At 46.6% G+C, this 14171-nt stretch overlaps 1 protein-coding gene across 3 annotated transcripts in view; it reads right to left on the reverse strand.

The window, feature by feature from the left end:
• FBLN1 (fibulin 1) overlaps positions 1–9107 on the reverse strand; it is a 66979-nt gene extending 57872 nt beyond the window's left edge. Inside the window, exons 1-2 of one of the 3 annotated variants that reach the window (XM_088148687.1) lie at positions 8965–9107; positions 8492–8750 (exon numbers count right to left, since the gene is read on the reverse strand). In XM_088148687.1, the coding sequence (XP_088004813.1) occupies positions 8492–8567 (76 nt within the window). In that variant the 5' untranslated portion in view covers positions 8568–8750; positions 8965–9107. The remainder of the gene's footprint in view (positions 1–8491; positions 8751–8964) is intronic. The other 2 variants (XM_088148579.1, XM_088148631.1) reach the window with 2 other exon arrangements.
• Between the last annotated feature and the right edge of the window lie 5064 nt (positions 9108–14171).

Here is a 14171-nt window from a genome sequence, read left to right on the forward strand (position 1 = left end):
TGCGATAAAAAGCTAGACGCGGGAAACAGCAGGCGGCTGTGTTTTGCAACAGCCTCCTGCAAGCCAGTGACTTCACAGAACTGTATCATATATTGCCGAACCCATGCAAGAAGGCTTTATAAAGGATTAAAAATAGATTAAAAAATACGACTCCAGGTGAGGTGCACAGATTACTTCCTGCTACTGCACGTCCAAACCTTTTGGCCATCCACCAAGAGGAGGAGATTCCTGGCAAAACTGTCTATCTAATCTCACCTTGAACTTTAAGGCAGATACAAGCCAGGGGGAAAAAAATGAAAATGAAAAAAAGAGAGAAAAAATGGGGGGAAAAATAGAGAAAAAAACAGCTCTCAAAAAATATTTATTTTCTTCAAGGTATTCCCAATATCAGGTCTCCATATACAGTACCTCTTTTAGAGTCCTCGTCTGCCCTTTTTTGAGAGAAGAAATGCAGCCATGCTCCAGAACTCCTCACTTATTCTAAGGAGATGTTCCTTCTCTTAACCCCTACCTAGATTTTCTCTTTACCAATCCAGCTTTATCAATCCAACATGTGCAGGTTTCTTCCGTTCCATGCTCACGTTGGGTCGATAGGACCTGATCTCTTTCATTCAAGACTGAGGGACGTGGAAGCACGGGTTGAAGTCAGAGGAAGGCCAATTCCCACTGAAAGCTAGGAGAAACTTCTCCATGGTCAGAGCAGTTCAACGCTGAGCCAGAGAGGGGGTGGGCACTGAACATGTAGCGTTGCTGAGCTTTCACCTGGCAGGATGTGTCAATGTCAAGATGTATTTCCTTGTTGGCCATTTTGCTAAGAACTTCCAGTCGGACCACAGAGAAGTTACCATTTTGTATTCCCATCTGGACTCAAAAGTTGATTCCTTTTCCCCAAGAAGCCCTTGGCTTAATCCTGTAGTCCCAGCCCTCCACTGAAGATTGCACACCCAAGAAAATAACAGCTTCAGGGTTTGGGAGTGCTCCTTGACCCCCAGCTATTACAGAATTTGCAGGGGACGGCTACGGGGAGCAGCACAGGAGCCTGGTTACAGCTAGAGCACCAACTGCCACCCTTCCTTAGCTCATTGCACTTAGGGACCATTGTCGACACCTTGGCCACAGGCCATCTTGACTACTGCAACATGCTTTACTCAGAGCTTCAGCTGTAACTGGTGAGAAAGGCAGGGCCTGGACTGTACACTGGGGCAACATAGAAGGATCAAGGGGTGCCTGCCCTGAAATATCTGGCCTGGCTGCAAATTGCCCTCCAGCACAGCTTATGGTGCCCCAGTTGACCTTTCAGTTCTTCAGCCACTGGGGACCTCATTATCTACAGCAGGGTTCCTCAACCTTGGCAACTTTAAGACTTCAACTCCCAGAAACACTGACCTAGGTAGTTGATATTCAGAGGTGTAGAGAGTAAGGAAGATGACCTTGCAGAGATAGACCAGGTCCATGACCAAAGTGACAAGGGAGAAAACATGGCTTAAGTCCAAAACAAGAAGAAGGGTTGTGCAAGCGACTCAGGCTAATGCTGGCTGGGGAATTCTGGGAGATGAAATCCACCCGTCTTAAAGTTGCCAAGGTTGAGGAACCCTGATCTACAGGACGGCCTTCCTCATGAGGACCTTGCCCAGTTACTAACACCAGCAAGAGAAGCTCTTCTGAAGATGGCCCCATCAGTTCCGCCACGTAGACCAAACCAAGAAACCCATTCCACAAGAAGGCTCAAATGACATTAACATTTGATATAGTAACAGAATCTTGCAAATCTGACTGTGCTTTCTCCCCCCACCCCCACCCTCAATACTCATGTGAATTAGCCTGAGTCGCTTGCACAACCCTTCTTGTTTTGGACTTAAGCCATGTTTTCTCCCTTGTCACTTTGGTCACGGATCTGGTCTATCTCTGCAAGGTCATCTTCCTTACTCTCTACACCTCTGAGAGAGGCTTGAATATCAACTACCTAGGTCAGTGTTTCTCAGTCTTGGCCACTTGAAGATACGTGGACTTCAACTCTCAGAATTCTGGGAGTTGAAGTCCACACATCTTCAAGTGGCCAAGGTTGAGAAACACTGACCTAGCAAGAGGACATCCCCATGGAGGGGAGGCTATGGAATGAGCTCCCGGAAAAGATGTGTTTGTGTGATGGAATGGAATTATGAAGGCCAGACTCAGGGAGGAAAACGTTTTCTTTCATCTCCTGAGGCACGAGGGAAAGATTGATGTCAGGCCTAGCCCAAGGAACTCCAAGAGACCATGTAAATTCAGTCCAGCAATGTTTATTAGCTACAACCTCTAGCAAGAATCTTCCCAGACTGAAACCCCAGTTCCCAAAGTCAGCCAGCCATAACAGTGTGAATTCCTCAGGGAGGTGCCAGTCTCATCCTCTTGTTCCTCCCACGCGGTTCTGGCGAGCTAAGAAAATGTTTATCTCCCTGAGTCTGGCCTTCATAATTCCATTCCATCACAGTTTGGTTCTCACTGTGCCCCAATTTCAGAAGAGGTTAAAAGCTATCTTTCACCCCATTTTTCCTTGTTAATGATTGAGATTAATTCTCTCTTGGATTTTAACTGATTTGCAGTGAATGTTCAATCGATTATATGATGCAACTAGAAGTACAGACCTGAACATTAGTTGTATTTGACAGGAAAATAGGGTGAACAATTGCAAATGACACATAACTGGTGAAAAACTACAGCAAGTACAGTAGAAGAATTTGTGGATCTTTGAAAATGTTTCCTAAAGATAAGAAAATGGATGGAAAAAATTTAAGCAGTGGAAATGCTGGTAGAAGAGTAGTAGGTGGTATGTGTTCTGTTGTGAGGAATGTTGGTCAAAAGTTATACAGAACTGAAAACTGTGTATGTCAGGAGAAACATAAAAGTAAATTGAATGCAGTGGGAATGGGTTCCTTAAGAAGTGGGTTTGTGGATAAATAAGAAGAAATTGATTCAATGAGTGCCAACTGGTTGTAGGGTAAATACAAAAGTCCAGGGTGAAAATGGAATTTGTGGGTGGTTTGGTCATGGAGAGCAAATGGGGGCCAAGCTGCAAAACAAATTCATGAAGGAAGAGCGAATGGGTTGAAAGGAAAAGACAGACAAGGAAGTCATCGTTGGGTGGAATCAATGTGCTCTTGAAAAAGAAGTGAGAAATGTAAAGAGCAAAGGCAATGTGTGAAGGGGTGTGTGGGCACAGCGCAAGGAAGAATGGTTTCTGAGGGCTGGAGAAGATTAGGAATGGCACTGGGGTGAACTAGTTTGAGTTACGTCTCCTTTCTCCTACCTTTGATTTCTCTGACTATTTCTTACTTCTTTTTTATGCTTTGCCTAAGTGTAAGAGAAAAGTGGGGTGAGCTTGTATGAAATTAGGGATAGCTGCTTTGTTCTCCCTATAAGGCATTAATGCAGATCAAAGGCCCTTCGCTGATAACCAAGATGAAAAGCAAACGTTATCATTCTCAAATGCAGCCTTTCACGCAGTAGAGCCACGCTTTATGTAAAAATGGCGGGGGGCCCTTTGCAGAGCGTATCCTCCTTCCTAATCTTTTTCGATAGGGCGGTCTGTCAAAACATTAAAGATTCCTAGTTTGTTTAGTCTATGTTCTTTTCTTTACTTAGCTTGGAAGAACAATAGGCTACAGACTTCTTAACTTTAGAAGCTCCGAGCCAAATGCAAGAAACCTAACGTGAAATTTACCCCTGCAATTGATCTACAACTAATCATTGCCACTAAACACACACACACCAATTGCACAAGGTTTTGGGACTTTGTTTCTTTGCTGCTCACTGATCTCAATGCACACATTTCCAGATGGTTACTTAATACTACTACTAATTTGGCTGTGCTACATACCCAGATGCAGTGAAAGCCAGCCAAAGAATAAATTATGCAAGCACCAGTCCAAACTTAAGCAATCCGAGAGGCGGGTTTTTTTGGAATGAAACCCAGAGGTACACCTCGCACCTACCAGAAAAGGTTTCCTTTTAAATGTCTTGAGAGCAAGAATGATACCCCTTCAAGGGGGTAATCCATGCCTTTCCACTGAAAAAAGAACAGCTGGAACAGGAACCCATGCAGAGATACACCCTCCTCTAAAAAGACGTACTGTAAGGCTACAGCATGTTTGCGCCGACTTTGAGGGGCAAATTCACTCCCGGTCAAGTTACAGAAGAGTCATTCAATCCAATTGCCCCCAGAAGGCAACTGAAAAGACCAGGAGAGAACAGGAATCATGCAGAGCTGCAGTAAACAAACTCCTGTTTAAACACATACACACACACACACACACACACACACACACACTTTGGATTCCCAGAAGTCTGGTGGTAGATTTGACCCCAGAGCACTCAGTTTAGGAGTTGTCCCACTCCCATTTCCCATTCCCCCATGAGTATCCCTTCTTTTCTAGACGCTGTTGCACCATATATTCTGCACTGACAATTTCTGCCATCATTTTATAATTCCTACAGCATGCATTGGCACTTTTTTGCGCACCTGAGTGATTGAGGAACATTTGATGGGACAAATGTTTGCGCGCGATGCTTGCCCGTGCTTCAAAAATCTCTTGGTAGGATGAGCGCAGCACCTCAAGGCTAACCATTAAAGCAGCCTGGGCTTTTGTGCAAGCCTGAAAAAAAGGGGCCGATGCTTTAAGAATCACAATAAGTACTATGCTTTTTACGGCTCCTATGTAAACCTGAAAACAGTGCCCTGTTATCCTGTAGACGAGGTAAAGGACAGACTTGCATCCCTTTGCGTCAGACAAAAAATGATGCATGGACATAATTTTATGTATATATCAAATCCGTCACCGCCCATCTCCTTGAAACAACTCTGGGTGGTTTACAAAGCAGTTGAAATCAATTCAAATCACAAAATTACAGTACATAGAAAATAAAAAGAGCCAAGAATAATTTACATCGTTTGCGTGATGTTGACACAAGCGTGCAAGTCATGTACCATCCTTTTCACCCCTAGCGATGGGTCGCGTATGTAGGCAGTGTAACATGGGGCTGCGCTTCCTTGTAACATCCCAGCAGCAACCCTGTGAATTAGGTTAGGCTGAGAGAGATAGTTGCTCAGAGCCAACTGGATTTGAACCCAGGTCTCCCTGATCCCCGGCCAATGCTCTTAGTACTACAGCAGAGGGGCTGTCGTTGAGATTAACTTTCCATCCCACTGAAGCTTCTCCAGCTCCCAAGGAAAGCTTGCAGCCGGTACGGAGAGGACATCCTGCCTGCCTCGTCCAGTTGCTGGTAGCTACTCATCCTTACAAGCAATGGCATCAGGGCTGGGAAACATCTGCACACCAGAGAGGGAATCTGTTGATGGTTTCTTTTATTAAAGGGCCTCAACTATTATAGCTTCAGAGGTGTTTCCAAGCAGAGCATGAAGCAGCCATCACCCAATCCCTGCTCAGTACATAGACTTGGAAAATATAGTCAACCTGTCAATCAAATATTCATAACCAGGGTTATATGACATGACTCCCATAATAGCGAATGTGTTGTGGATGCTAAAAGCCAGTACCGACTCAATGGCACTTAATCAATCAATGCCTTAATTTATTTAGAGTCCTAATAATCGAAGAGGTTCATGTTTCAGAGGCTTTAGAGCAGTGTTTCTCAACCTTGGCCACTTTAAAATATGTGGACTTCAATTCCCAGAATTCCCCAGCCAGCCATGCTGGCTGGGGAATTCTGGGAGTTGAAGTCCACATATTTTAAAGTGGCCAAGGTTGAGAAACACTTTAGAGTTTCACAGAGAGAATAAGTCCAAAGAGAATCATAGAAATAACAGACCAGTCAGCTTGATGACAAACTGGGCAGGAACAGATGACTAAACAGTGTGTTTGCAAGCCCTTGGATAGTCATCCTACAACTAATAGGAAACAGCACTAGTTTATTATAAACAAATCATGTAAGACCAACTTCATCTCCTGCTTTGATAGCGTTACTAGCTGAATAGCTCGGGGGAATGCCAGACAAGGTGGACCCCAGCAAAAACTTTCCTGCAACACAGACCCTCATGATGGTCTCCTACCTGAAGGGGTGAAATGTTGGCTGTTAGGTGGACTTACCACGGGGTGAATGGTGGCACCCAAGAAAGCTCATTGAATGGAGGGCCAGAGAAGTCATCGTTGAACTGGATGAGAGAGGGGACATTTATAAAGCTTGCTGATGACCCAACGTGGGGAGAGCCATAGGCTACCTAGGCCTCAAGAGGAATGATTACTCTTCTACCTTGATGTAACTCGTCCCTTCACCTCTCTATGAATGCCTGGCCTAGATGTAAATTTAGGATGTACCTGTGTCTAACATCGCCCCTTCTCTGCCTAGAGACTGTTCCCCTTTGGCCATGACCAAGACAGGAAAACCACCTAGCATCATGGCAGACACCAGGCTTTCTACTACTTGCATTCAGAAACAATACATGCCACACTGCGGTTACGTGGGTATGAGGTACAATGAGTTTAAAGAATGGAAGACAAAGAAATGTCTTTGTAATTTATTTAATTATATGTATAATAATGTAATTACAACATGAGAGCCAGTGTGGTCTAGTGGTGGAGGCACCAGGCTAGAAAGCAGGAGACGGTGAGTTCTTGTCCCACCTGAGGCATGAAAGCTGGCTGGGTGACTTTGGGCCAGTCCCTCTCTCAGCCCAACTCACCTCACACGGTTGTTGTTGGGGTGGGGGGGAATAGGAGGAAGATGTATGAGGTATGTTCGCCACCTTGAGTTATTTATACAAATAATAAAGGCGGGATTAAAGAAATCTAAAAAAAAAATGTCCTTGTTCTACCGGCTCACCAAAATGCCACAACTGGCCATACTCATTTCTGGGCTGCATTTCTTTCCTACAACATTGTCAAATTCTTATCCAGAAATTAAAGTGTATCTAAGAATGAGATGATTGAAAATGGAAGAGGCTGGCCACAGAGCCCTAAGCCAGTGTTTTTCAACCTTAGCAACTTTAACACATCTTAAAGTTGCCAAGGTTGAGAAACACTGTTCTCAGCTAAGGAGGTTCCGAGAGACGTCAAGTCCTACAGATATTCTTCGTATCATTCGTCCCAATATCAGTTATTTAGGAAAAGGTTGCAGTGATCTCAATGAAATTCAAACAGAGTTTCTAAAGCATTAATAACTACCCAGACTCTTGGCCCCAGTTCAAATACCGGTTGAGGTCATTATATCAGAAGGAAAGTACCCCAGGCCTCTCTCAAACCATCAGGGCTTAGCATTTTCCCATACATGCTAAGATCTCCTCCAACTAACATTTACTTCTAAGCAACCATTGCCACTTCGCTCCTTTACCCCAACCTAAAAACAGAGAAGAAAGTTTAAAGTTTAAAGCAGCATTGTCTACGAGGGAAATATCACTCAGCACTTCCCGTGATTAAGGCATTCTTGTCATAAATTCATGTGTAACATGCAGTGTGATTAGAGTGTAGAGAAATTGGATTGAAATCCAATTTCTGGATGCTCCAAGATCACTCGTCTCTACAACTCCCTGCTCAACTCAGCACCCTCCAGATGTTTTTGACTAAATCATCCTCCAGGATGTTGGCTGAGAATCATCCCCTGATAGCTGGTTTAATCTGTTTCCACTGGAAGCTTTCCTGTATGTATCAAGCATCATGTTCAGCAAAGAAGCCCCACGACAGGTAAGAAGAAAGCCCAGTTATTTTACTGGACCAGCATTCCCCAGCGGGACGTCCTTCGGATGTTTTGGACCCCAACTCGGGTCCCACGGCCAAAACTGGATTCCGGCTGAGAATGACGGAAGCTCGATTCCAAGGCACCTGGAGGACGCCAGGTGTGGGAGGCTGAACTCAAGCCAGAGGGAACGCTAGAGAAGGGGGAAACTCCCCACGCATCGCCCCCCGAGGGCCTGGCGGAGCCTCCCGCCGCCCGACACCCTCCGCACGCGCTGCCCGCCCCCCAACCCGCTCCCGGCCCTGCTGGCTGCAGCAGGAGGGGTTTCAAAAGAGCCGAGAAGCGCCAAGCTGGAGGATCGCAGGGTCGTCGACCCCAAAGGCTCTTACAAGCGCGCGCCCGCCTGGCTCCGCTGCTTTGCCTCCTGAGCTCGTTTTGAGCGGGGGAACCTTCTCACGCCCCCTCCCGTAGAGGAAAAGCCGCTCTTCGGGGCGGGGATGGAAGGCGAGCCCATCCGCCGAAGCCCCCCCCCCCGCCGCCCCCCTGGCTCCCGACTCGGGCTGCAGGAATCCGCTCGCCCGCTAGTGGGCGGCAGCCGCCACCCCGCGTCGCGTCGCGTCACTGCCCTCCGGCGGGCGCCCGGCGTTTCGCCAGCCCGAGGGGGCAGCGAGGCGGGAGGGGCGCGCACGGGCTGGGCGGGGGCCCGAGGGAGCCGCCCGGGCCCCCCGCGCCCCGTCCCGAGGTTTCTACGCGCCCCGGCCGCGCAGCCGAGCCGAGCCTCCCCGCCAGCCCGCGACTGGGCACCGCGCGGCGGCTTCGCCCTTACCTTGTGCCCGGCCGGAGGGCACCAGGAGCAGGAGCGCGAGGAGCGGCGACCAGGGCAGTCCGCGCGGAGGGTCCATGCCTGGGGTGGGGGGCGGAGAGCGGCCGCGGAGATCAGCCGACGTCCCCCGCGGGAAAGGCTCTCCTCCTCCTCCTCCTCTCCTCCTCCGCCGCCGGCGCCTCCGCCTGAGTTTTAGGCGTTTATTCCTGGCTGCAGCGGGGCCCCGAGCCGCCCGAGGAGAAGGGAGCCTGGAAGAGGAGTCCTGGCCGCCCCCCACCCGCCGCGAAAAGTAATTTCAGAAAGAGCTCATCCAACGCCCCCCTGCCTGCCTGCCTGCCTTTCAATTATCCCGCTTGCATAAGGCTCAACACCGTCTGGAGGCAGGCCCTTTTCGGAGCGATACGCTAGATCCAGGGGTGGTCCTTCACCCCCCCCAACCAAAAAACCCACCACTCCCCCTCTTTTAACGTAGAAACCTTTGGAAGCAAGACAGGGGTCGGCGCGGCGTTCCTCTTTCAAGCAGAAAGGGGATTCTCCGAAGACTAAATAAATGCCTAACGTCCTCCAAATACCATTCTGTACAAAAAGAGAGAGCGGGAGAGAAAAATCACGCAGACCAAGAGAAGGAAAGATTTTTTTAAAGGGGAGAGTACCCATTGCTGCAACTGACGTGGTTAACAGTTTAATCTTTGGAAACAAGCAACATCTGAAGCAGAAACGCCGAGCAGAGGAAACGCAGGTCACTTTGTGCCCTAATGAAAGCAAGCTGACGTCTGGTTTTATCTTACTCAAACAAGATACCGCTCAATCATGGTTCAAGCAGAGGATCCTGGCTGGGGGCCTCCATCTTCCTCCCCTTGAGCTCCTTCAAGGAGGAGAAGATAAGGGGGGGGGTCAAATGTTATTTCAGGAATCGTCCTGGCTCGTGCTGCGTGGCCACTGCTGGGGAAACGTGTTCCATCTCCTGGCACAGCCAGCCTTCAGAGGTTAGGGCACATTAGACCCAGGCGGGCCATTTTAGACTAATAAAGTTCCCTGCCTGGGGATGGGTGTGCCTTAAGGGGGCAGAGATGTGCAAAAGTGCTAATTTCTCCGTGCGCGTCTCATTTTAATACAACAGCAGTAAGCTGTGAAATGCTTGTTAGCCAGGTCACAGCATCTAGCCAGCCTTGGCTGATTTCAAGCAAGCTAAACAAGGCCAAAGCTGGTTAGGAGAGGGCCAAGAGTCTCATCTCTAAACGACAGCAAATCATTTCCATGGTGTTGCCAACAAAAACCCTTGGGTGTGAAGTCACTAAGAATTTAGCTAAATTCCAGAAAGTTTTCCTTTCGTTTTTAGTGTAATTGGTAGATTAAAAAAAAAGATTCTATTGAATGAGATGCTCAGAAGCAACCCGTGAGATCTTCTGCCTCTTGCTTATCACCAGCATCTGGGTTTTGCCATTACTTTTGGTAGTCCCAAATAACAAACTGCCTTTGTGGGTGTCACACAGGTGTTTGTGGGCAATGCTGCCACGTGGGCAGAGTTCAAGCACCCGCTCAAAGAGGGGCATGCAGTGTGCAACTCCCTCCATTCTCTTCTCAGAACCAGGTCTTGGAGGTCAGGAGGCACAGCCTGAAGCTCCTGAGTTAGGGCTACAGGAGAGTCAGATCTCTGGTTCTTGGTAAAAGAATCCCTTCTGATCTTTCCAAAAATATCTCTGAGGCCTTTTGCATATTCACCCAGAGGCATCCAAGGGGGTAGGTTAAAGTTTGCAAGATGGTGTATGCATCATCACAATAGAAGCCATGGCCCTTTTATATATGTATACATGTACGATCACAATGCCACATTTATCATCCTCCAGATTTTGAGCCCTCCCCCCACAGGAACAACCCTGTAATTCGGTAATTTGTCCTGTTCTTCAGCTACAAACAACGCATACCACCCAGAGCATCTCCCAAAGATTAAAAATCCACGTTAGCAACCCTCTTACCCCCACCCACCTACCCCAGTCCTGATGAAAGTTGATGGAGTTACAAGAGCCCTAATGCAAAACATCTGAGCATCTGATTCAACTCAGCAATCGAATCAGTGAGCTGTGTTTTATTTCATTGCCCCATCTATTGTACTTGGCAAACAGGGCCCTTCACCCCACTGCTTATTTACCATTCAGGCTGCTCCAAAACTCAGATTATTTGCTTTTGACTTGCTGACTTCTCCACTGACATTTCCAAGAAGGTAGCCAAGTTTTGCTCAATTGCAGTTGCTGTTAGAAGGCTGCATACCCTGGTTAAGGGCATTGAACTTCCATTATCTATCTATCTATCTATCTATCTATCTATCTATCTATCTATCTATCTATCTATCTATCTATCTATCATCTTTATTTTTCATTCTAGTCTATTTTATTCTATTTCTGTAGAAAGCTGTTGGAAAACTATCGCTAATCCTCTGTAAACAGCTGCTTCCTGTGCCTCTAGCCATAAATTCATAAAGTTAAAGATTAATAATAGGGACACAAGAAAGAAAAGGAGACTGGAGGAAGGAAAAAAATTAATCGTTTGCAAAAGTTCTCCCAGGTATAGCCATTCTTTTTATGGCTGTTCTGTGCTGCTCGTTACACACCCAGCCAGCTTCTGATAACAAACTCAAGATATTTATTGCAGTTGTAAATCTTTCACCAAAGTAACACAAAGCCCACTGCAAACACAAATCTTTCTGTGTGGAAAACGGGCACAAGAGCTTATCAGAAGAGTTGGAGAGACAAATAGCAATTTCAGGAACATCCAAAGATGGTCCATTTCCTGTCTAAGGGTCCAGGCGATCCAACCATCAAAGACAGAGTCACAGGTGGGAAATGTGAACGTTTTTTGCTCATCTCTGTGGCCCTGGATACGGGTTCCCCAATTGGCTGAAGATGCTTCTTTCTTTCAAGTAGATGGCTTGACTTCCTTTGACCTTCTCTTCCTGATTTGCGACCTGTTGCTGAGCTGGGGATCTTGCCTCGCTTGGATCACCTGATCCAGAGCTGGTACCTGGGTGTCCTCAGGTGTGTGTTCTTCAGCCAGTTCCTTCAGTCCTGAGGCCTTCCTGCGAGAACAGTGAAGGGTAGGGAGGGCTGAAGGTGAGACCTTCTGAAAAGGGACCTCCTTGCTCTGGAGGACCTGCAGGAACGAAGCCAAAGATTGCGGCTATTGGTCAGACCATGAGATTTTGGGAGTTTATCTGCTTTGTGCCACATTTATGATGCCAACAAAAATAATACAGGACGGGCCGCTTGTTTTTAATCCAAAAAGAAAAACAAATGCATCCGTTTGCCATTGAGTACACATCTTATAAACAGCTGTTCTCCAGTGTGTAACTGCTGTCTCTATCCAACTATTTATAAGGTAAAGTTGGACAAGTCCAGAAAGAAAAAATAAAAATAAACTTTCAGCCAGGAGGGTGAGTTAATGGAAAGTGCCTTCGCTACATTTTCATCTTCTGCTTTCATATTTTACCCTTTGCTTTTTATGTAGTTTGTGAAGTATCTGATAAATGCAAGGAGCCTTTCCCCCAAAGCAAGCTTGTGCAGTATATCACGCACTGAAGTATTATTCATGGTGGTAGAAACAGTAATAGTGCTGCAAATAGTGCTAAGACTCCAGCCTTTCTTTGCTGGTTTCTAGGGGAGGTCAGACCATTCCCATGTTCAGAAGATCTGTCCCTGAGATCCAGAGGTGGCCAGGTTCTTCCTGGACGCAGGGTTACCCGCAAAGGGGTGTGTGTGAAAAAAATCAGGTGGGTGCAATTGAAGTCCGCTTCTTTTTTACATGCGTTGTGTGGTCACAGCCACCATCTTGACTTTTTTGACACCAGCCTGCCTGGACCTTTGGCTGTTCCCTGCTGCGCCCTCTCACTTGCCTGCTTGAGTTCTTCTCACTGGTTCCTCCTCTTGGGGTGATGGCCTCACGCTTTGGAGATTTGGCAAGACACCTCAAGGGAGGACCTTCTCTTTTTCAACTGCTGAGGCCCTTTTATCTACAACTGATCTATCCATTTAACTTCAGAGGGAGTAGAGATATATTAGCAGCATGCATATAATAAGAAAATCCAGAGTGCATCGCTTGGCTTGGAGACAGGTGCTGGTGGGCTCAGCATGTTGTCTTACTCCATAAAATTCAATGCAAATTGCTCAGGCCATTTCTTATAAAACCAGGGTATGCAACTCAACAGAGAACTTGCCCAAGAAGTAGATTTGAACCTTCTCTTAAGAGCTATCCTTCTACTGGCTTCTAACTGGCACGGTATTCCTATTGCATTGTTTAGCATTCTAGGGATCAGTTCCAGAATTTTGACTCCGTGGAAAAGGACCCATCTGAATAAGGGCTGATTTGCTGTACAGTACTTTGAAAGTACATCGATCAATTAAAACGTAGGTGTCTGCAAACATTATACACGACAGCAGGTTCTTAAAAAAGCATCAGGCTTGCTTTGTGATAAATTCACGAATGCCTGTTCTAAAATAGCACCAATGGAGATCGATGTTTCCATGCATGCAGACGCATGCAATATGCCTGTTAAGCTATTCCCTTTTAAGACTACCAACATTGCGAAAAGCATGGAAAAGGTGTAACAAATAGTAAGCTGAAGAAACTAAACCTGTGCAATCAAAGTGTGCTGCTTTTCTACATGCATTGCACTGTGGTGGCCACATCTCCACTTTTATTTGCCATTCCCCATGGGCACCCCTGACTTCGGGCATGTTGAATCTTTCCTGTGGGGCAAAGAGGATTGCTTAAACTCATAAAACTAGTTGGCAGACTTTTCTTTAAATACCTTTTTGAGTCTCATCCGTGCCATGTAGTAATTTAGGCATGTTTTCCTTTTACCGATATTTTGATCTGTCACTTTCAGTCCCCTCTGCACCTCATTCCTGTTCTGAGTATCTCTAAGTAAGCTCCATTTGTGGTGTCTATACAAACACGTCCATGTAGTTTTCTTGGCAGAGGTACAGAATAAATTTGCCATTGCTTTCTTCCGAGGGGTTTTCCATTGACCCAGTATAGTCTATGGCCTTGGGGTCTCCTGTTTACATCCATCCTTTTTAGCTTTTAGTAACAGCCAAGATCAAATAAGTGCATCTACTTGGGAATGAAGCTTGCTGACCACCATGATACTTGTTCTCCAGCAAAGCTGCATATAATAATTCCAGATGATTGTACATTGCAGTCTAATCTTATCCACCCTCTTCCCGTGTTTCTTCTCAGGTGGCATCTATTCACTTGGTAGGGAAGCAGCATCTACTCTTCTCTGGAGCCCAGAGAGAAAGAGCCATCGGTTGCCTTCAGGGAAGATCTTTGACATGAATACAGGCAGTGGAGAAGTGGATTAAGCAACATCAGTCCAGGGTTTGGTGGACTGTGGCTCAAATTTTAGCTGTGGAGGGAGGACAGGACATGGTAGGATAACTGTGATGGAATGGAATTATGGAGGCCAGGCTCAGGGAGATAAGCATTTTCTTAGCTCGCTGATGGAGCGTGGGATCTACAAGAGGATGAGGCTGGCACCTCCCTGAGGAATTCACACGTTTGTGGCTGGCTGACTTGGGAGCTAGGGTTTCAGTCTGGGAAGATTCTTGCTAGAGGTTGTAGCTAATAAACATAGCTGAAATGATTTTGCATTGTCTCTTGGAGTTCCTTGGGCTAGGCCTGACAAGAA

The sequence above is a fragment of the Python bivittatus genome, unplaced genomic scaffold, assembly GCF_059951505.1.
Source record: "Python bivittatus isolate LINGU-HERP-01145 unplaced genomic scaffold, Pbiv_v1 ctg000010_np1212, whole genome shotgun sequence".
NCBI classification, from domain to species: domain Eukaryota; kingdom Metazoa; phylum Chordata; class Lepidosauria; order Squamata; family Pythonidae; genus Python; species Python bivittatus.